This window comes from Dermacentor albipictus, chromosome 9, assembly GCF_038994185.2.
Source record: "Dermacentor albipictus isolate Rhodes 1998 colony chromosome 9, USDA_Dalb.pri_finalv2, whole genome shotgun sequence".
NCBI lineage: Eukaryota > Metazoa > Arthropoda > Arachnida > Ixodida > Ixodidae > Dermacentor > Dermacentor albipictus.
Genome location: NC_091829.1, coordinates 8,141,860 through 8,164,807, shown reverse-complemented (window position 1 = coordinate 8,164,807; position 22,948 = coordinate 8,141,860). Strand labels below are relative to the sequence as shown.

The following is a 22,948-nucleotide window of genomic DNA, read 5'->3' as shown; positions in this document are numbered from 1 at the left end:
ACGGTTAAGAAGCGTTCGCGGCGAATATTCGTATGCCCTTTTGTCTTGCAATAAGCTGCGGCAAATGCGCAGGTGTGTGTATCGCTTCTGTTGCTTGCAAACGGCTCTATATCAGCGTAAATGTCACGACGTATATTTTGCTGAGAGCGTGGGCGATCTTGATCGCGTGGGCCCCGTGTTTGTTTGTACAGGTTATCGCGGCCATAGAATTATATTTCTCTTTTCTTTTCCTTGTTGCTGAGTCGTACGTAGGTTCTTTATCGCGGCGAGTGTGCTCGTACTGTTTGAGCAGGTTGTATTTACAAGCATTTCATAAGGAAGCGAGTGCGGTGTTACATAATGTTACAATACGTGAGCCTTGGCATACAAGGCACGCCTCCGAGGTCATCGATAAAGCCGCGATAAAGGTCGCGACGAAATCACGTGCGCACATAATAATAGCAGGCCTGAAAAACATCAAGGACCGTCATAATGTACGATCTTGTGTCGTCGTGAAATCGTGGAAGCAGCCGAGTAGGAAAAAAAGGAAATGTATCTGCGCCAAAGAATCCAAATACGCAGCGAAAACGATTTTGTACAGTAGCCGTTTCACAGTAGAGATTGTTGAAGACTTTTATGACTTATGACAAAAATATTCGACAAGTATAAGCACCCTAAATCACGAAAGGGTCAAAATAAGTTTTAACCAAGGGTTAGTTACGCGAAAGGATTGTTGGTCATCGCAAGTATTGGTTGATGTCGCCTGAGGCGCCAAAATGCCTGCTGAGGATATAGTAGGGTTGGCCTTGTATCCTTGTAGTCTGATCATTCTGAACTCTCTTTCTTTGCCATGCTTTCCTTTTTTTCTTTCATTTTTGTGTTACATTACATTTTAGCAAGGTACGGGGTTTCTTATGGAAACCTTCACTTATTATTATTATTATTATTATTATTATTATTATTATTATTATTATTATTATTATTATTATTATTATTATTATTATTATTATTATTTCTACAAAATGTAGTCAGTCACTGAACTGCAATGACACTGATTCATTCGGGAACATCATAGTCACTTCACTAGTATTTATATTCTAGTGAACAGATTTATTGTGAGGCCGACGACCCGCCGTGGTTGTTCAGTGGCTATGGTGTTGGGCTGCTGAGCACGAGGTCGCAGGATCGCATCCCGGCCACGGCGGCCGCATTTCGATGGGGCGAAAACAGCCGTGTGCTTAGATTTAGGTGCACAGTAAAGAACCCCAGGTGGTCGAAATTTCCGGAGTCCTCCACTACGGCGTTCCTCATAAGCAGAAAGTGGTTTTGGCACGTAAAACCCCATAATTTTCGTGACGCCCACGTTTTGTTAACAAATAAACTGGAACGCCAATGCATTTCTCCGCAAAGTTCGGGAATTTACATATCGAAACTGGTGTCAGCTTGAAAATTCGTTCCAAGTGGATCCGCCTTGAGAACTCCACGGCTAGAATTTGTAAATTCCAATATGGGCCATAATGTAATTAGTTGAAACTTAATTAGTGAATTTTTATTAATTCGTCGATTTCGCATCTCAATTTTTTGTGCAAGTATTGTCCGCTGCTTCGAGCAGACCAGCTCATGAACTAGAATTGATATCTGCCACAAGCAACTCTTAAAGATTTTTTAAAGTGTTCGCTGAAACACCCTGCATATATATATATAAGACGACCAAAAATGAAGATCATCTTCAGACGCAGCCTAAAAATATTGAAGAAGGAATTAAGTTGCAGAATGTGTCAGTGCAGACCTAGTGATGTTTATCGCCGAAACCGGCCTTCATTTGCATATATATTTGTTTATGCCGTTACTGAATATATCTGCACGATTTCTTAATTTTTTTAGGGTAGTCTGCGCGCAAATTTACAGCGAAAGAGTGAGAAGACAACAAGCAACAAACCAACCAGAAGCACACAACTATGGCTTTCATCTGAGGTTATCGATGTTTGTGATCAATTATTCAGTCTTATTCGAGCTCTTTATAATATATAATCAAGTTCATTTTATTCGAGCTAAAGTTTTATTCTTGGGAATCTTTGGGTAATAGCTCAAGATACCGTGCCTTTCGCTTTAGTCATACAATTTTCGAGCAAATGTCCGCATTATAACACGCAAATTGCGCGCCTCTCCGAGTTCTGTTTCGTTTTCCGTTTTCTTCCGCGTCGCCTCTTCGCCTCCCTCCTGTTCATCGTTGCCTCGTGCCGGGTTTTAGCCGCAGCCCGCGCCTGCCGCTCTCCCTCACTACACGCGCGTAGCGCTGGTCGGCCGTCCCTTTATTACATTTTCATCTCTGTCGCGAGTTCGTCTGCTCCAAGCTTTGAGAGCGCCGGCGCGCGGCGGCGGCGCGCAGGGCGTTCTGCCCCACCGCACCAGCTTCGAAGTCGATGCTCCGCCCTCTGAGCAGAACGAGCACACCTCCCCAAGTTTGTGTCGTCTGGCCTCGCTCACTACCGTTGTTCAAGCGCCCGACTAACGGTTTCCGCTAGCTGATCGACGAAAACACTTTCATATTTACGCTCTCCATTGCCGACTACTCGCTGTTGTAGCAAGCGCATCGGATTTCCTGCCTCTCGCTTCTTCCCGGATAGCAAAACAAAAAGTCAGAACGAAAGGAGAGCGGCGCTCGCAGTTCCTCTCCCGTTCGGGGGCCCAGAAAGAAAAGGCGGTCACGGTTTCTCGCTTTCGCGCCACTTCGCCGGACTCCTGCGGTCTGCACGCGCGTTCCTCCTGTGCGCCCTTGTGTTGATTCGTGGAGCGCGTCGGTGACGTGCTCGTCTCGCCGCTTTCCGCATGGATTCGACTTCACGGCATCGCTGCTACTCTTGGCAGCCAACGCGCCGGCGCTTTGAAGGATAAGGCCTGCCTCACCGACGCTCTTCGTCGAACTATCGCCGGCGGGCTCTGGCGTAGCGGAGCGGCAGCTGTCACTAGGAATAGCGAGCGGCCACGCGGACGACGTTGTGCAACTCGAGTGCCCAATCAAAAAGTTGGGACGGCGACGACGTCATTGCGTCTTGGAGGCCCTTCGTCCCTTGGCAGCGCGCACTGCCTGCTGCTACTGCTACTAACGTGCCATCGTCTGCTTCTCTTCCCGGCGCATTCGGTTGTGCTTTCTGCTGCCTCGCTTAACAGTCGTCTGATGCGGGCGAGCGGTGCAGTTTAGTCCGCTACGCGTTTTTCTGGAGAAGACTAACGCCGTCTGAGGATCGGTCCTCATTGTCGCTATGCCACATCGCTTCATCTCCTGCATACGACGACGTCTGTGCCAGAAACAGTTTTGAGGTCGCGTTTGTGGCAAGGTCTTTCTCTTCCGGGGAGCCCACCAGTCGTTGACTCTGAACCGCGTAGCGTCGTCTTCTGGAACATCGTCGTCTTCTGCTCACTACATCGTCTTCGTGAAGTGGTGCGCGGGAATTTAGTGAATTTTTTTTTTACCTGTCTACTTGGTCACCGTCGTCTTCGTGCTCGAAGTCGCCGGCGAGGCCTGCAGGGTCGCCGTGGATTTCGTACGGAGCGCCGTGCTGTCGCCGTTCGAAAACGCTTTGGCTGGCGTCGTGGTTTCGGAGATGGCGCGCGACCCGGGTCTTCACCTGCCTCGCACGCTAAGCACGAGTGCTTTGCGTATCAAGTCGAGATGTTCCTTCTGGGAGAAGATGAACGAGCTGCCGGCTCGGAAGCTCACCGCAAGGTAATTTCGAACCAAGCTTTATGTAGTGTCGCACTCGTGTCAGAATCGAAGACGTTCGTGCGCGTGGGCTCTTTCAAATTTGCGCGAAAATATGGCACGAAAAGTTACTTAGAGCGAGATACCTCAAGCTCTCTTTTTTAAGGTGTCATCGAAATAACAACACGTACGTATTAATGCGTCTTTCGCATGACTGCCAGATGATTCTTTACATAAACAGGAAAATTCAGCTGTGTATACCAAAACACGCTGGTTCGAAGTAGAGAACGTTGGTAGTGTTGAAAATGTGTCGCATTTTTAAACATCGTTCTATTGCACAGATAAACATGGACGACCAGTGAAGGACAACAAGAAGGGCTTCTCTGCTCGTCCGTGTTAATTTGTGCGCTGGAACGGCGTTTCATAATGCGACTCACAACCAACTACACCAGCTATCCACGCTTAGCAGCATTGTATTTGGCCGTCACGGTGCTGGGTAACATTTTAGAGATGGCATTCAAATAATCTTACGCAAGGACGAACATTTAGCGTGACATCAAGATATGCAGCAGAAGTATGACATACGTTACTAACCTGAATAGCCGACGTCAAATGTTTACCGACCGTGTGATATCAGAAAAGGTTGAATTTTTTCCGTATTACGGCCACACTCAACCTGGTAGTCAGAGTTCTGGTCGGCAATATAACATATGTGAACAACAGGTTATGCAGGCTACGGTATTTCGCAGGTCACATGGTCAACGGCTTGGAAGCTCAACCTTTTCGCAGGGACCGCGGTTCGTAAACTTTTGGCGCCGATTGCACCTCAAGTGTTCGTCTGCTCAATCATCGTTTCATCACGGCGATTTTTCGTGCGGGACAACCTACTTTTTGTCCGCTTATTCCTCGTTGTTTTCTTAAACCAGTCCAAAAGATGTCCTTAGCTGGAACAGGGACACACTCGTCAGTTCAGCCGGCGACGTGATGAAATTTATCGTAAAAATTACACGAGCGGCTCTTTAATTCGAGGCGGGTGAGTCATGATTTTCCGACGGACGCGATAGAATTACTCGAGTTAGGGAGCGCTTAGCTTTTACTTTCTCTCTCTGTCTGTTTTAATCGATGATCTCAGCGCTGGGAAACCGTTTGCGGTTACAGCCCCAAGCGGAAACATTCTACGTGTGGGTAGTAGCTGTGCCGCTGCTAGTGCGCTGAAAGATACGTGGCTAGGGAAGCCCAGTCGGCCAGCGACTCGTAGGGGTTTCACGGTCAAGGTCACGAGAGAAAGGGTTCTCGTCCGTTTCCGCCTTGCCGGCTTCTCCCACGGTTTCCCCAAGCTGACCGGGAAAACTGCAGTCATCGAACGCGCGGGGCGTCGCGATAAAGCGGGCTTTGCACTGGTCGCTTCGCGTAAATTGATAAACAAACGCTCGTTGCCGACAACTTTGCCCGAGAACTTACACTATCTGTTCATAGCGGCGTAGCGTGGAGTTCTTCCCCGACGTTCGTTTATTAACGCAGGAGCTTTTTGTTGCTGTGTCTAGCTGCTTATATAGGTACTGCAAGAAATTGCAACAGGGGACTCCAGCGCTACGGTTCTTCGGTTGCCATGGGAATCGTGGGTAACAGCCTATATCGATTTGCCTAACATTCGTGCTTGTAACTTCAGACGTTCCGCTGAAGTCATTCATTACGCTTCATCTCTATAAACAACAAAGACATAATTTTTGATAAGGCACGAAGGCAGCAAGTTTCTGCACAGATGCATAATTATTCTGAATTCTTGCATTTCCGGGCAATATTGTCTTGAAATATCGCGTTATAAATTTGTCCTGCGGCCGACATAGGGAAATAGGCTCATGATGATCATGGTGATGATGATTTCGCTAAAGAGGATGGATTTTTCAGTCATAGACCCCTTCGAAGCCAAAAGGACAAGTTTAGTCAAATCGATGTTCTAATATTCAACTCATATTCAGTATCTTATTTTATATGCCCCTTAGCCCTGCGGCTAGGGCCTTCGCAAGGCCTGCAGTAGTTTGATAAATTACTTAATATACCCACGTATCCCATGCTGAGATGCTACTCTGGACATTGTTTTTAATTGGCCAGCTTCTCAGCTCTGATTGGCCCAGAATGCTACTTCGGCCACTCTGATTGGCTCAAAATGCCGCCATTACAAAATTCGACACTATGGTGGAATTTTACTGTGCCCAAAATAGCGCCGCTGGCTGAGAATGTACATGCAGGGTGTGTCAACTAACTTCGGCCAGAGTTTAAAAGTATGCAAATGCCACGTAGGTGGGCAGAACAAGGGTAATCTTGCTTGCCGTTGCTTGTAGATACTCAAACAATTTTTTCCATTCCGCCTAATTTGACAATAAGTCTTCATTGATCAACTTCTCAAATATTATAATTAGATGAAAAGTGTCAATGAGAAAATTGTAGAGCGACATGAAAAACTCCCGATACAGCTTTATCTTGCTCAATACGTGCTACATAAAAGTGGTTTTCCGAGCGTGAAAAAAAAAGACCGCAAATGCACACAAAATTGCCGCATGACTGACCGCTCGAGGCACTTTGCGTGTATTCGCGGGCTTGTTTCACGCTCGGAAAAAAACTGTCGCACGGTTTCCAAGAGGCCGCAGATAACAGAGTTTGTCAAGTGCTCGGTTCCTTGCGTTTCTGCGCCTCTCTTACGCCATGCCTCTCACGCCGCTGCTTGATTTCGTCTTCAGTCTCATTTTAAGCGTGGTATACAGTGTTGCACGCTTTCAACTAGTCTTGCGTCGTATTCATTAAAAAGATTAGCGAAACTTGTCCTATGTGTTGCCAGATTCTTAATTATGTAGTTAAAGAGAAAGTGACATTGAAAAGCTGTCTCTTCCACTTACTAGCTGGTCGCTGATTATTAACTACCATGAAAAGCGGCTCATGTTGAAAGCTTATTTACGAAAAATAAACTCACATTTTAAAAATTTTCACACATTTCCCGGAAGATCGGTGAGCCTGCACAGTTTGTACCAACATTATCGCCACCGCCTTCTCATGTGAATGCTAGATCAGCGAAAAATCAGCGTCTTTATCTAATCTGCGACTAAATAGCGAGGACTGTGAATATATACATGATATGGGATACACTATATGGCGACTGTGGCGTTGCCTCCGTACTTTCTTCTAAAGACGAGCGGGCAAGCTGATCCTGTACCTGGTCTCCCCGCCTCGCTCGGGCACCGTCGCTGTGACTGCGTTTATTGATCAGACGCGGCCTCCACGAAGTTTGCGCGCTTATCTTCCGTGTCAGAAGAGAATCGCGACTGACGGCGTGACGAAGTGCATCCCGGGTGGTGCAACGGGACGGCCGATCTTTTCTTACTGATGTGGCGCGTGGCATGCAGTTGTCTTGTCGAGGTTACTTTCCTATCTTTACTCGCCCCCTCTGTTGCACATCCAGATGACACGGATTGCTCACCCTCTTCGCAGAAACCCCTCTGGTAGAACAGAACATGAAGTGCCTCTTTTATGAGTCTTCAGTTTTCCTTTCCTTTTTTTCCCTAAAGATATATACCATAATAAGACGATGAGAAAAAACGAGAACAAGGTGAAAGCAGGGGCCAACGTTTCGTCAAGTGGACTTGTCTTCTTCAAGGCCTTGAAGAAGACAATTACACTTGTCGAAACGTTGGCTCCTGCTTTCACCTTGTTCTCGTTTTGCTCATCGTCTTGAATTTCCATCTCCCGCCTTCCCCCTCTTTTCCCTGGATTCCATGATAAGGTGCCCCAAAGCTAAGAACTGGCAGGAGTACAACTTAATAAGAAAGATGCAAGCGTAATGTCCGCTATTCTATTCGAAACGGTAAGTGCTGACTTGACTTGGATTTATTTATTTATTTATTTATTTATTTATTTATTTATTTATTTATTTATTTATTTATTTATTTATTTATTTCGAGCACCTCGAAGGCCCCTGTTAAAGAGGTATTACTTAATGGTTGAGCTTGGTGTCAACGAATGATATCAGGTAAAATTTCCGAAACTGATTTCGTTGTAAACGGCCTCTGTGGCAGGGGGCAAGTCATTCCAGTGATGAACAACTTGCAGCGCCCAGCAACGGGACAAAGTGATGCCCAAACGTACACACAGCTCCTTGTCGATGGGCCGACTAGTTCGACGGTCTGTTCCGCTCCTCTGGCGTGTTTGGTGAAAAACGGCGGCAGGTGCGCTAGTGTTGGCGGCTGGTTCGCGTTGCGATGTATACTGTGAGCCGGTGAAGTCACCGAACGGCCCTGATAGGAGCTGTAAAACTTGTGAAAGAGGCCTTATTTATTTGACTTGGTGTTAAGGGGACTAACAATCTATATTTAAGGACCCAGCTTTTTTTATGGCGCCACGAAACGCTCACCCTCGATCGTATTTACGCCTGCAGCGGTTACTTCCCAAAGCACAGATGCAAAAAAAAATGCATCTTCATATTTTGTCGCGTGGGGCACCAATTGGGCCATTTCTCGCAACTTCTAGTGAAGAATTAAAGTATAACTCTACGTTTAACAAGAAAAACAGGGCCTGTTTTCGCCAACACGATAGGCAATTTTTCCGTCAGCAGGATGGTCTCGATTCAGCTTCTGAGGGGTTATCTGTCCGTTTAAAGCAGCGTGCTTGAAGAAATAAGAAATCAGGAGCCATCCAGAAATTCAGCCATTCCTCCAACTCTGAGCTCGTGTACTGCGGCAGCAGCAGGTTCTCAGATCGGACACCGTCGTGTTCTCCAGAGTAACGGTCGTCTTTGCGATGCGCGCAGCGTCATCTTCGTCAGCTAGATTGTAGTGCTGCGGTGTAGCCTCCGAAGTGCTGGCACAGACGCCACCACTCTCTGACTCGGCATGACACCCAAACCCAGCACAACGCTGCGCGATCCATTTTTGTGCTCCTTATTGCGGTCGCAGTAAGAACACGGAGGCAATCAAATTGCTGACCTGCAACTATTGCTTTATTATTGCAAGTCACAATTTAACTAAGTGTGTAGCATATGCAGTCGAATGCCTTTATAACGAAGCGCTTGGGGCCTCCGAAATCGTTCGTTATACGCCTCACTTCGTTGTAAAGGTCGCCCACCGCACAGCTCGCAATTGAACCGGGACAAAATCATTTCTCCGTTGTACTGGTCATTTCGTTGTAGAGACACTTGATTGCACATGTGGTTTGTGAAGCCAATGGCACTAGGCGATCAGTATCTCTTAGGCGTGGTCCTTTGACTGGTGTTTAGAATGCACGTCACCAAACGTTCGGTTGTTTTTTGTTGGCAGTCAACGCACGCTTTATTTAAAGTCTAGCGAAGTTTGACGAAATCTGCAAAACATTTTTGAAGAATGTCCGCTCGTGACCACGCGCCCGACTGGAGGAAAGTCCGGCGCAGGTTGAGGCGCAATGAAAAATTCATCTTGATACTGAGACTATTCCTGCACAAGATGATCGGCATTTGTAGGCCTCGCACGTCCCCTCGCCACCTTTCAAGAACTCTTTCGGAGATGAAGCTATACGGTCAATTCCGATCTGGACCTGTACGGTAAAATATATATATTTTTTTAATATAAAGTGAAACGCTGTGAGAATCCTAGGCAATCGGACGCAGGCGGCCGATGACCGATGCCTCTTGCTCGCTAAGCGTTGTCTGCTCGAAGGAAAACGGAAAAACCAGACATTGCTCTCTTGCGTGTGTATATATATATATATATATATATATATATATATATATATATATATATATATATATATATATATATATATATATATATATATATATATATATATATATAGCTTTTATATTTTAGCTTATATATCTTTTTTTCTCAGTCAAGATTGAAGAGAGGTCTGGAGAAGGTGTGCATGTATAAACACACAAATATGTGCATGCGCCGCAGCCAGCGTCGTGGCTTTCTCGTAATATTTCATCTTCCTTCAGCGTTCCCTGCACGACGTGTGCTACCTGACGGGGATATTTGATCCGTACACATGCTTCTCCACGTTTGTCACGCTTCAAATGCCTCTCCATCGCGGAAACCGGAGGCTGCAATTTCCAGTACTTGTCCATTTTTCTTTGTGCTCTTTCTTATTCTGTATGCCTTTTCGAGAAACGATGGGGTTAGGCGTATAGGGTACGGGGTGGCTCCGTCTTGCTTGAGATGTTGGCTCCGTCTTGCTTGAGATGTTGGACGCTTTTTGGAGCTCCACTTGTGCTGCTTTCACAATGCCCCGCCGTCTACTTTTTCTTGTCTTGTCCTGTCGTTTTCTTACTACCGGGGTCCTGGCGCCGAATTTGCAGGGCTTTTTTTTCGTAATTGCCATTTGCTGTTGGCTGGCGGCTTTCGCTGATTATACGCCCAGCATCAGTGTTGGCTGCTATTTGCGCTCACAAACAATTCTAGCGTAATAGTTTGTTCTGAATACTGATCGTGGCTCTGTAGGCTAGGACGATACACGTCTGGCTCAAATTTAACCCGTAAATATCTATTTTGAGGTAATTCATCGGTCTCGCATGACGTTATTATTGTTCGTCTCGCAGTGGCGTATTCTTTTTGAATTGTTCATTAAAGAAAAATGGAGAGTAGGATCCTTTACACATGGCTATCTCAAAATACCGAATACACTTTTCAGGAATATTAATAAAATGATGACAACGTCTTAAGTAGAAAAGGAAATATTATTTTCTTCTTTTTGCAAATACGACACACAAGAGGAAAATAACAAGAATTGCATGCAAACACAACACGCAAGCACGCAAGTTTGTGGTAACACTATTTGGGTTTTTAAACGAGAAGAAAGGGGGTTAACCGAGGGCCCCGATTTTTTTAGTCATATCATACGAAGCCAACAAACACTGACACCAAGTGCAACATAGGGGAAATTACTTGTGCCTAATAAATGAAATAAAGAAACGGTAAATTAATGGAAATGAAAGTGTATGAAAAAACAACTTGCCGCAGGTGGGGAACGATCCCACAACCTTCGCATGTGACTTCCCTTAGTGCGTACAGGTGGGGTGTGTTATTTTCTTCCGGCTGTAGCGTGAACGCTGTTTATTTTTTAATATTTTATTCTGCTCAGAAAAATATAAAAAGAAATAAGCCGCCTCTCTGATAGATTTTCTCGTTGTTGTTGTCGGTAGTGGTGGTGTTTGCAAAAGGTTTACTCTGACCAAGCCGACAGGTTTGTAAATAATTACACCTTGTTGCACCGAGTATCGCTGCCTTCGATATCTTTACATAGTTTCCCGTAGTCATGACGCCCGCAGAGCTTTAGGAGTATTTTTCTTGTTGGATTCCGAGGAGAGAGATATGCCCGGGTAATGTGTTAAGATTAAAAAAACTGTCTTGCATGGCAAAAACTTAAATTATGTTTGGATGTGTCGTGACGCACGAATTTGGTAGCGGTGTTACTAGATGATTTGCTGGCGTGGGACGGACGATCTCGTTACTGCTTCCTGCATACTCTGACTGACAAACGGGGTCTTATGACACACAAAATATAGCATGCTAAAGCAATAAGGTAATAAGGTAATAATTACTTTGTGTATGCCTAGCCGATTTTAAGTATTCTCACACTATAGTAAATACTATACAAAAAAAGCATCGGATTGAAGTCAACACATTCCGAAACAATTGACATTCACTCATCCCAACAGGCATGGGATTAAACTTCGTAGGGACGTGGTGGACATATCTGTGACGTGTATTAGGCTTGGCGTCGCCTGATAATTCGGCGCGTCCATTTATTGCCGCAGGATGTACATGCGCTGTCATGGCTGCCGTAATGACCACGTGATATCTGCTTTAACCAGTAAGCGCATGGAACGCATCTCAGCTGTAATTAAAGCGTGGTAATCGCGTAGATTAAAGTGAACGAGCCGATGCCGGATGACAGCGCTTCAAGTACACCACAATGCGTCTATAAGAAACGCGTCGTGTGGTTGCGCATTCGTTCAGCTGGAACGTGCTGCTGTAATGTCTCTTCCTTTTAACATGTCGAAGATCCTGAGGTCGTCTCCCCCCACCCGACTATACCTTCTCGCTCCCCATTCTTTCTTCTTTTTTCATCTGCATATCTGATCGTGTTTCTGGTGTGCTATCAAACATACACCTGCTGCCTCGTGGACCTTCCACGCGCGCACAATATCCGGCCGCGTCCGCATGTCCAGTCGTCCAGATCGCCCCACCGGCCTCCCCTTTCGACATCCGAGTTTAATGGAGAGTCCCTTTCCGAGGCCGTGAAACATGTCTTCCCTCTTCGCTCTCCTCCTAATGGCACTAGTGCATCGAGAAATCCCATCTCCCCCTCTTCGTGCATGCGTCTCTTCACTCTGCAGTCTTCGTCGCTCACGAGAAGTTTCCCCGCTCTTGCACTGTGCCGCACGTAAACGGTGCCATTTGCGGGTGCCTCCTTTTCAGCGTTACTAAGATAGCGCACATACAAGGGCCTGTAATAGACTCCCCAAGAATGGGGGGGAAAAAGGGGGGGGGGACATTTGCTCCAGCCCTATTCCTTTCCTCTGCGCATCCCTATTTGCCTTTCAGCAAAGCAGCGGTTCCCGCAGAATCTTTTGCAGTGCATCCGCGCCTGCATGCGGGCTCTACCAGCGGCGCACACCGCCCGCGCATCGTCTCTCATTTCGTTCACGCTATCGTCGGCGACCCAGTCAGACGAGTTCCCATCAAGTCATAGACGGCGCGCTACGGCATCGCGCCGATTCCTTCTGCGTCGTTTCAAGCACTCTGCATTTTTCAGGAGGTATTATGCCGCGCCGGGTATTTCTTTCTAGCCCTTCATGCACGCCGAAGCGAGGAAAAGCGCCACGGAACAAGGGAACCTCGTACGCGTGCTTGAATAACCGAAATGACAACAAAGCATTTTTCTCGTACGATTCTCCCAGGCGCAATGCCTGTGATCGAGCGGTGCACTATACACAGAATATCCCCAGCCTCCAGCGCGCACGCAACGTACCCCAGAGCTCGGCGTCATTGCATGCGTCCGCGTTGTTGCAGATCTTCCAGATTAAGTGGTTATAGAAATACCCTTGTATATCGTGTTGTATACCGCTATAATGATGTGATGCTGGTGTTCGCTCACAACACGAGCGGGTTTTTCGCGCCTTCAGAATAACGCTTAGTTCTTTAAAGAATAGATGCTCACGTTTTATTGGCAACTGCGTCAGTTCAGTGGTACTTGGGGATGAAATTTTGAGAGTGCACATTGGCTCTGCTCTTTTCAATAGACATCTTTTAATGCGTAAGTATTCTTTGGCAAGCTCCCAAAGTCCTGCCACGCGAAAATTGTAGTGCCGTGTATCTGCACAAAAATGGTTATTTGCAAAATTAATACATTTAATCGTTATGATAGTGTAAATTTAGGTAATTCGAAGGTTTTAAGCGATAACGAACAATTTAAAGCAAAAAATTAAATGAAAAGAGGATACCTAAAGAGATACATAGGACTCCTTATAAAATGCATGGGGAAGATTATATTAGGGGTGGGCCAAGTGAAATTCGGGGCTGGGTTAACTTGAAATTTTGGATTGGGTCAACTTGAAATTTGGAGTTCAGCCAACTTGAAATTTTGGGGTGGGCCAAGTTGAAATCCAGGGGTGGACCAAGATAAATTTTGGGGTGCACGAACTTGAAATTTAGAGCTTGGTCAACTTAAATTTGGGTGTGCGCCAACTTGAAATTTGGGGATGGGCCAAATTAAAATCTGGTATTGAGCCAACTTAAATTTGAGGGTGCGCCAAATTGAAGTTTGGGGGTGAGCAAACTTGAAATTTGCATGTGGGCCAACATATAGTTTCGGGCAGGAAGGTGGCCCAACTGAAATTTGGTGGGGGGCTAACTTCAATTTCGCGGTGGCCCTACTTGAAATATGGGTTTGGCACAAATGAAATGTAGGTTCGGGCCAGCTTTAAATTTGGGAGTGAATCAATTTAAATTTGGTGGTGGATCAACTTGGGATTTTGGCCTGGCCCAATGTCGAATCGAACGCTGCTGAGCGTCCTTCGAATTACGAACACCTCGCGGTCAAGCGAGCACGTTGAGACGCTTGGCGCGTTTTCATTGGGCCTTACCGAGGCGCATTAAGAGGAAGCTTTAGCTGGAGTGCTCCTATCTAAATACATGTAAAAGGAGAATTCGTTTTTCTCGGCAAACACTGCACTAAATTTGACGAGGTCTGTTGCATTTAGAAGATAAACTTAAAATCTAGTGACTGTTGGTTTCGAATGTTTTAGTTAAGTCGTCAATTTTTTATTAAAAATTGGCGAAAATCGAAAATTTTCAGAAAACGAAACTATTAAGTTTACAACTGTGTAACTCAACGAGTAAAAATGATAATACAGTTCTGTGAATTGCATCTAATAGGACATCTAAAGCGGACAAAATTGATATGTTACACATGAATATAAAAAATAATCATAGGGAAATACAACTTTTGCAAAACCGTTGTAACCAACGTAACAAATTCACGTAAGATGTAAAATGACGTATTGAATTTGTCCGCTTTGAATGATCTAATGGATGCCGTTTACAGAACCGCGATATCAGTTTTTGATGCCGAGCTATGAATTTGTAAACTTTGTGCTTCTATTTTTTTCAGACGGTCAAATATTTGAAAATTGTTTTAAGAAAATTCAAGCCCTAAATCGAAATTCCGCTTCCAACAGTCACTAGAATTTAACTTTCTCTTTCAAATGCAACAAATTTCATCAATATCGGTGCAGGGGTTATCTCATAAAAACGTTTTTGCGTTCTACATGTATTTGAATAGGCCGCGTCGGAGTTGGGCCCGAGCTAAAGCTTCCTCTTAAGAACGCAGGCAAGAGCTTGCGCGGATAAGCGACGCGCACATGACACACAGGCTTGCGACAGCGACCGCGACTGTGACGTGACATGGCGGCGATGCGTGCCATGCGATGAGTCTCTTGGTCCCGTCGCAACGCCTAATAAAACACCGTCTTCGAGTGTGCTACTCTTGCCTTGCAACTCATTCTATTATCTCTACTACCTACTCGTGCATTGCATTACCTGCCCAACTTTCCATCTTCACTTTAACCTAACGTATAGCCTATCAACTACCATTCTCAGTTATATCACGTTAGTAAGCGTGACACAAATCATGTGTCAATGTTCCAGACCGCCGGACTTCTGAGTGAAAGTCTGCACGAAACGAAATGGAAGTTCCTTCTTCCGTATAGCTACAGCTTTCTGCAGTGACTTTGAGCGATATGGTGTCAGCCCAGGTTCATTTTCGGGATGCTTGCTCCGCTCCAGGAATTCTTGTATTACTTCGCTGGATGCGTGCAAAACATCCAAACTGACAACGTATACGCATGCTTCTCCAGTCCCCTGCGTCCTCGCATATACCGTGGGATGTTTGCTTCCAAGCCGATATCCTTATTCCTTGTTGTTTTTTTCGTTTCGCTTCTTCATTCGAGGTTCCTTTCTTGTCTTCCAAACTTCGACCACGTCCACATTTCAGGCATTTTCTCGTCTTCATTCCAAATTCCATCAAGAGATTCTGTTTGTGGTCCGAATTGATACAAATATTCTTACTGCTGCCATCTTGGGCATCCAATGCACGCAATGAGGAAGGTAGGAAACAAGAATGAAAAAAAAAACGAAATATTTATCCTTCAGCTTGGCTTGGCTTTGTCATTAAAATGCCGCCAGCCACCGCGTGGTCAGGGGGAGCGATGAAAGTGGGTTCCGGCGCAAACAGACAAAACTCTTTGAACTTTTTTGAGACCCGATTCCTTTGTTTGCGTCGGATTTCAGCCAACATGAGCTTATAAGCAACCGAACTCTATTTTTTCCATGGCCCGTAGTAATGAGGGCGGATCGGCATGTTTCAAAGGCAGCTTGCTATCCTGTTTCCACGCATTTATTTGTTGTTACAGAGACCTTTTATATACTGATTTGAAAAGAAAGAAAGGATTGAAAAGAAAAAAAAGAAAAAAGAAAAACACTTGGGCCATGTTGGCCTAAGCTTTCTTTTTTCTTCTTTTTTTCAACTCCACGTGTTCCTAAACTGCCTTCGGGGATCAAGTATTGAATTCTGGGGCAGGCAAGGGAGTAAGAACTGGCAGTTGCCCTTGTTCTCAAGTCGCCACTGTTATTCTCGTGGCATGAGTCCAGATCACATATCCTGAAAAGTACGCGTGTTTCAAGCAATTCTTTGCCAATAAGCTTGTCATTCGTAATCTTATTGTTGTGCGTGCCTGTTCTCTTTCCGCACTGTGGCTTCTTATGATACGCTCAAACTCCTTGACAATAAAGTCTGATTTTTCTTTAAAACGAATTACTTCCTTTTGTCTCCTCTAACATATGGCCTATGTATTGCCCAAAACTATGCAGTCTTGTGAAATTAACGCGACCTCGAGTGCTATACTGCCTGTCTCAACGAAGCAGAAAAGTGTAGCGTCTATAATTTCACAATGCCTTACCTTGCATAACCTTTATACCATAGACAATTTCCACGTTTCTAAACAAACTGGCACCTACCTGCAATAAGAGCAGACGGCGACGTTTACCGTTCTTCTTGGTTCGCCGCTTTGAGCAACAATCTTTACAAAGTTTCGTAAGCTTGTTCACGTCTACTGATCTTGCGTGCAGTGAAAATTCACACCAGTAGAGTTTGTCTTTCTTTTTATTGCTCGCGCACAATGTGACCGCAGGGCCTCCGCCTGTTCTGATATCGCACTGTGCAATTTTTCTGTAGAGTAAATTGCGGAAGCGCTGGTGGGCCACCATCTTGGTGTATCAACGATGTTGTTTTCTATCTGTAACATCCAAATTTACGGTGGTACAGTCGATTTATATTCATAAAGAAGGTTGCATGGATGCGTTTGATGTTTCATGGCCGTGTTAATTCGAAGTCACTGCGCACAAAATTCATACATATCGTTCGCGTAACAGTCCAAGATCGCTGCACCCATGAATCGAAAATAACATTTTAGCATACATAGTTGAACGTTGTTGATTCAAGGCCTTTATGGAAGTTCTCGTCACACTCGGTGGTGCCTTTCTAATTCCTTCAAGTTCGCCCCGCCGTCTGCTTAGATGCTACTATCTCTCGTGTGTCTGAATACCATGAAGCATGCTGCGCAGGGACGGTGCAACGTCCGTGAAAATCGATATGCAGGACACTGTCGGTGAATTCACAGTATTCGCAGAATGCGTGCGATGAAGAACGTAGCAATGGGTACTACGTGCATAGTTTCGCCGCATGGGCATGCTAAACTGAATACTCATCGCATTTTCTGCAGCGTATATTCGTTTGTGTTTACAAGAAATGTATGGTTCCACGGAGCTTTAGCATACAGTGCGGGCGTGTTTATTACCTGTGGTCCGCAATTTAGGCGTACGCCTGCAACAGTCGGCGAATCAGAGTATCTACAGCAATGGCATGCATGGCATAATTGTAGAGCCTAGCATCCTGCAGGCTATCTCACCCAACCCTCGTTGTCGCTGAAGTTTAATCGCTTTGAGGATTTTACGCAATTAGTTCGTTTTATTTGTCGACAGCCCATGAACGTCTGTAGAACTGAAAGCTTTTTCTTCGCCGGCGTATGACCTTTAATCTTTCGACTAAAAAGCCAGAGCTGTACTCGTCCTAGCTATTTCGCTACGCAGCTCTACTCGTTCCGGTCATAGATGCTTCTGCATTGCATTGGAATTCACCTCCTGTAGTTAGTGCATTGCGATAGCGACAAATATACGGCACCTCGAGGCGCATTCAGGCCGCCGCCGTTGTCGTGCCGTCCCTCTGACGGCGCACGCGCGGCTCGTCGACGGAGTGCCTCCATAGGTGAGGAATGCGTCCGGCCGCAAAAACGACGCAGCAGCGAAGTGGATGCACCGTGAAGTCAACACTAAGCAGCCTCGGTAACGGAGCCAGCTAGCGCAGCGTTTCGTCTGCCTTCCCTCGCTGGCATATGGGCGCCCTGCGCACGCGCGCACTATTATAGGACAGCTGCTGCGTGTGCTATAGAACAGCGCTCGAGGACTTATTCGAGCGCAGTGCTGAACCTTGCTATCTCGCTGGGAATATGGCTTCGCCCGAACTGCCAATTCTTTTTATTGTTTGCTTATTATTTGTTCACGTAATTATGCTCACCTTAAACATCTGCCGAGGCAAAGTGTCGCGCCTTCAAAGCAGGTGTATTTCGTTAATATTTCGGGTGAAAAGCAGAGATAAGCCTCACGTTAAATGTATTTTGAGAATTCAGCTATATTATGATAGGCAATAATTTATCGGAATTTATATATATATATATATATATATATATATATATATATATATATATATATATATATATATATATATATATATATATATATATACCTTTTGCGCCCTTTTTCTACGAAACAATGTGTAAAGAGCAGGGTGATATGATCAACACAGAAGAAGAACACAAACGACAGGACCGGCGCCTGTCGTATGTTCTTTTTCTGTCCTGATCTTTGCGCCAGCAGGAGTTTTACTTACGAAATAACTTGCATGCTAAAAGGTGAAACTTCCGTTCTATGACACAAAGCGTCATAGAACTATAGAAAGGTTTCAGCACGCAAAAGCGATTGCGATTTGAAGCGATGGTGCGAACAAAGTCGTGTTCTTCACGAGGCATATATATGCAACGGATTGTGCCGTATGTCAAACAGCGCAGCCACCGTGCTGGCCAACCGCGATTCGTTCTCAGTGCGCACACGGATCGCCAATTCGTCCGCTGATTAGCTGAAGTCGACTGTAGTTTTGATATCGCTGCGACTCTTTTATGAGGAGCACTACAATAGTGCGAAGCACTAATTACTTCGCACTATTGTGTGCGATTTCCTGATTGAATGACGCTGTATACAGCTTTCTCTGCGCTGTATCGAATTACAGTGGCAGAACATTCAGTTTGTCCTCGTAACCCTACTTTATTTATAAACATCTTCAGTTGGCGATGTGGCGCAGTCTTCTTCCATAGCAATAGCTCACAAATCAGGGTTCGTTGGCTCATTTTCTTCATCTTACTCTCTTTTTTTTCTTTGCTTTCTTTTTATGAATCTTCATGCGGCAGTGTGGCGTTGCCTTATTCCGGAAACAGTACTGCAGCAACTATGGTATGCTATCTCCGGCGATTGCCTTGATACGCCAGTAACGTCGCTGTGTTTCCGTTTCAGCGAAAACAGGGTCTTCCAGTCAAACGGAAAGTGATTCTTTTTTTCCTTCCCAAAGCGCTTTGGAATTCTGGTCTGTCGGGCATTTGACGACCAATATCGGCGATCAGAAATAGGCCAACAATGGGCCTGTCGTAAGAGGGGCCGTGCCCTGTTATTCTGTGGGCAAAATTCGGCGGAGCTACATAAACTGCGCGACATTAGTGGATTACAGTCATTGTCCGTAATTTCTGCCATTTCAATGTTGTAATGTTTGCGTTGGATTAATAAGCGCAAGCTTTAGACGACTGATTGAGACGGTTATTTTTTTTATTATTTCAACGCAAAAATTATTAACTCTTACTACTACTACTACTACTACTACTACTACTACTACTACTACTACTACTACTACTACTACTACTAATAATAATAATAATAATAATAATAATAATAATAATAATAATAATAATAATAATAATACCTTTATTCATAGAAACAAGTGGTACAATGTGCCAAGGCATTAGGGAAAATGTTGCTACAAAAGCAACTTGACTGGTCCTAGTAACGAGAAGGTCCAAAAGGCAGCAGACAACAAGGAGCGAGAAAAAAAAAGAATAAGAAAAAGAAAGAGGAACAACGAAAGTGGAGAAAGGAAAGAGAATAATGGCGTGTAGTACATAGATCTCACCTAAACAATTTGCTTCGCACATGAAACAGCTCGGGGAAAAACAAACAGTATAGATATATAGATACGCAAAACTCTTAAAAAGAAAGAGATTAGGTACATGGTTAAACCCACTTCTTGGGGCAATAGAAATTATACAGTTCTCTGCCAGAATAATTAGGTACATCGATGGACGCAAATCTGCGGTTATTCAGCAAAGTGGGGAGAGTGTCACCAGTCATTTGGTTACCATAGGTTGAACGCACATGCGGCACATACCAGTACTCCGGAGATCTAGTGTTATAACATGGGGTGTTGTGTTCTAATCAAGCCAGTGATGAAACAAGGCTTAAGCTCTGTTTATTTTCTTTTAGGTATCCAAGAGCAAGGCGGTAGTTAAACATATCACTGACTTTACGTACCCGTTTTTTAAATAGGGGCTCAGATGGGGAGTCAAAGGGCATATCACTAATTACGCGAACAATTTTCTTTTGTATTACAAGCAAAGTGTTAATATTGGTAACAGATGTGGTGCCCCAAATAAAGCAGCAATAATGAAGGTGGCTCGCAAACAAAGCATTATAAATTAACATTTTAATCTTCCGAGGCATGTAGCGAATAGAGAAAACGCGTCCAGTAATTTGGGAGAGTTTGACTGCAAGAAAATCAATATGATCGCTCCAGCTCATATTTTCATCAAAAAAGACCCCGAGAGTTTTCACAGAAGGGACGAGTTCGATTTTAGAAGACCCTAACACCACGTCCCTACAAAGACAGGTATTATTATTCTTTGGTTGAAATAAAACTGCCTTTGTTTTTTCAGCATTAATCTTGAGACCATTTTCTAGAGACCATAAATATATCTTTCCCAAACAAAAGTTAGCCACTGACACTAGCTCCGGAGCATCATTGGATGAAAACAGGACAGTAGTGTCGTCGGCATAGATTACGAATTTTGCATCGGGATCAATATTAACGAGATCATTGACGTAAAGATTAAACAGAAGAGGCCCAAGGATACTGCCCTGAGGAACACCTGGCGTAACACAAGAAATTTTGGACGATTTGTTGTTAATGAACACATATTGGCATCTGTGCTGCAAGTATGACTGAAATAATTTTAAGGCGAGACCGCGGATACCATAGTAGGTAAGCTTATTTAATAATAGTTCATGACTGATGGAGTCGAATGCCTTACTAAAGTCAATAAATACCCCTAATGTAAGCTGGCGGTCCTCAAAATTTTGTAAAATGTATTGTTTCTGCTGAAGAAGTGCAAGCTGAGTCGATCTGTGTTTGCGAAAGGCATATTGCGAGTCAGTGAGGAGGTTTTTAGATTCAAGGAAGTTAGACACACGGACAAAAATTATTTTTTATGCGAAGCATATTACGAGAGCTCAACCCAGCTCCTCAGGCGCGGCGGTGTCGCCTTGAATACCACGTGACACCGTGACGTCACGACAGAGGAGAAACGGGGCTCCAACTCGCGCCGTCGCTCGCGGCGTCACGGCGGTATATAAGCAGCAGCGCTTGCCTCTGCTAGACACTCACGAGGTGAGATGCCTCCTGGAGACAGAGCTGCTCGTTGGAATGAGAAGCGAAAGTTGCGGCGTGCTACAGAGATTGATTTTCTAGGTGGCTTTGGCTCTTGCAAGATGGGCTGGGTGGGAATCGAACCAGGGTCTCCGGAGTGTGAGACGAAGACGCTACCACTGAGCCACGAGTACGATGCTTCAAAGCGGTACAAAAGCGCCTCTAGTGAATGCGGTGTTGCCTTAGAAACGAGCTGTTTCTAAGGCTCAGGCGTGCGTCGCTTGCTCAGGCGCACATTTCGTTGCCGCGCCGAACGCTGCGTTGCTCGACGCTCACCGCGTCCAATGCCGGGCGCGTAGTCGCTGCGCCGTAGCCCATTGTCTTACACCCCTTGGCGGGTCGACGGGAACGCTGTCGCGTTCCATTCTTGAAGGCGAAGCAGAGTAACGCATGAGTTGTTTCTTCGTCTAGCAGAACCAAATAGAGCCAAGCAACAGCAGGTCACCAGGCTAAACAGTGGTTCAACAACTAAAATAAAGGCTAGTATGCTTCGCATCCTGGGCTTAACCTTAGCTAAGCCACAGCCATTTTTTTTCTAAAGCTTTCGAAAAGATCGGCTTAGGATCCCAACGCAAGCATGAACCTAACAACATATTGTTGTAATGTTCATTTAGCTTATCTTCTACTCTTTCTTTGACCGGCGGCTGTCTTCCTTAGTACGACTTTGTCACACGCGCACGCATAGTTTCCAATAAAAGTAATAATAATAATAATAATAATAATAATAATAATATACCGAGCGAACGCAGTATGAAATCGACGTTCGTTATTTAACACCGGTAAAGAGCTCCTATTTTTTCATTCACGATAGCTCTTCAAGAGGACAAAGTGCACCAAGTGACCGTCACGTTTTCGTTAAGGTGCTGCATGCGGCGTCGATCGGCACTTCTCGTCGTAAAACTGTCAGAACCTTCCGTGCCAGCAGGCGCGCTCTTATGGAATCTTTATTTCTCCAGAGGGCCGACTCCGACGTGCAAACGATATGAAGAACGAATCGTTGCGCGGCGCGTGATGCTGGCGACGTGTACGATAACGCCAGCGGAGCTGCCCTAGCGCCGTGAACGATGAATGCAGGGCCCACCGGGAAAGTGCGCGTCTTCCGTGTACTTTGTTAAAACGAGAGTGGGCGTCCACTGCGCCGGAAGCTCGAGTTATGAGAGTTGTGTCGGTGGTGGTAACTCTTCCAGTTTGCGCTCACAGCCACAACGGTTTGCAAGTACAGAGAGGTTACTTTTCCTGTTTAATTTACATGTCGTTGGGACATGCGAAATATCTCCATAACGCCATTCAGAACTTTATACGTTCCTATAGGACAAGTTATTGGACGGCTGGGCTTTGTCTCAGCCGTCCAATAACTTTTCTTGCTTGTTTATTCTTCGTATGAGCCTTCCTTACAGAAATGTAGTTGAAGAAAGCTAAGTCAAGAAAGAAAAGAATTTCAAGGAGGTCAGATATATCAATACGTCCTTTCGTGCTGAAAAAGAACGGCTTTAAAAGAAATGACGTCACACGAAAGTAACGTTAACCACGTACTCGATCCGAACGCCCGCGTAGATGGCGCCCGCGTATGACTTCAGAAGGTGCAGAAAGGCTTACGCACTGTTAATTTCTTCTCTTTCTTTTTTTTTTCCTTCTTCATGCAGACGCGTGCAGATGCAATGGCAGAATTGTCGTCAACTATTGCATATGTGCATTTATGAATGGAAAGTTTTATACATTTGTACGTCTTCCAGAATGAAGAACTAGTTGTATGTGAGCGATCGTTCCGCCGCCTTCCTGGTCTTCATATTTGTGTGTGTGTGTGTGTGTGTGTGTGCTTGTTTTTTT

At 45.1% G+C, this 22,948-nt stretch overlaps 1 protein-coding gene across 9 annotated transcripts in view; it reads left to right on the top strand.

The window, feature by feature from the left end:
* The window catches only part of dnc (phosphodiesterase dunce), a 696,777-nt gene that overhangs the window by 597,637 nt on the left and 76,192 nt on the right, over nucleotides 1–22,948 (top strand). The window contains exon 1 of one of the 9 annotated variants that reach the window (XM_070524788.1): nucleotides 2,300–3,706. The exons of the other annotated variants lie outside the window; for them this stretch is intronic. Within the exon in view, the coding sequence (XP_070380889.1) occupies nucleotides 3,585–3,706 (122 nt within the window). The 5' untranslated portion in view covers nucleotides 2,300–3,584. Of the gene's footprint in view, nucleotides 1–2,299; nucleotides 3,707–22,948 lie in introns of those variants that run through there. 9 annotated transcript variants of the gene reach the window in all.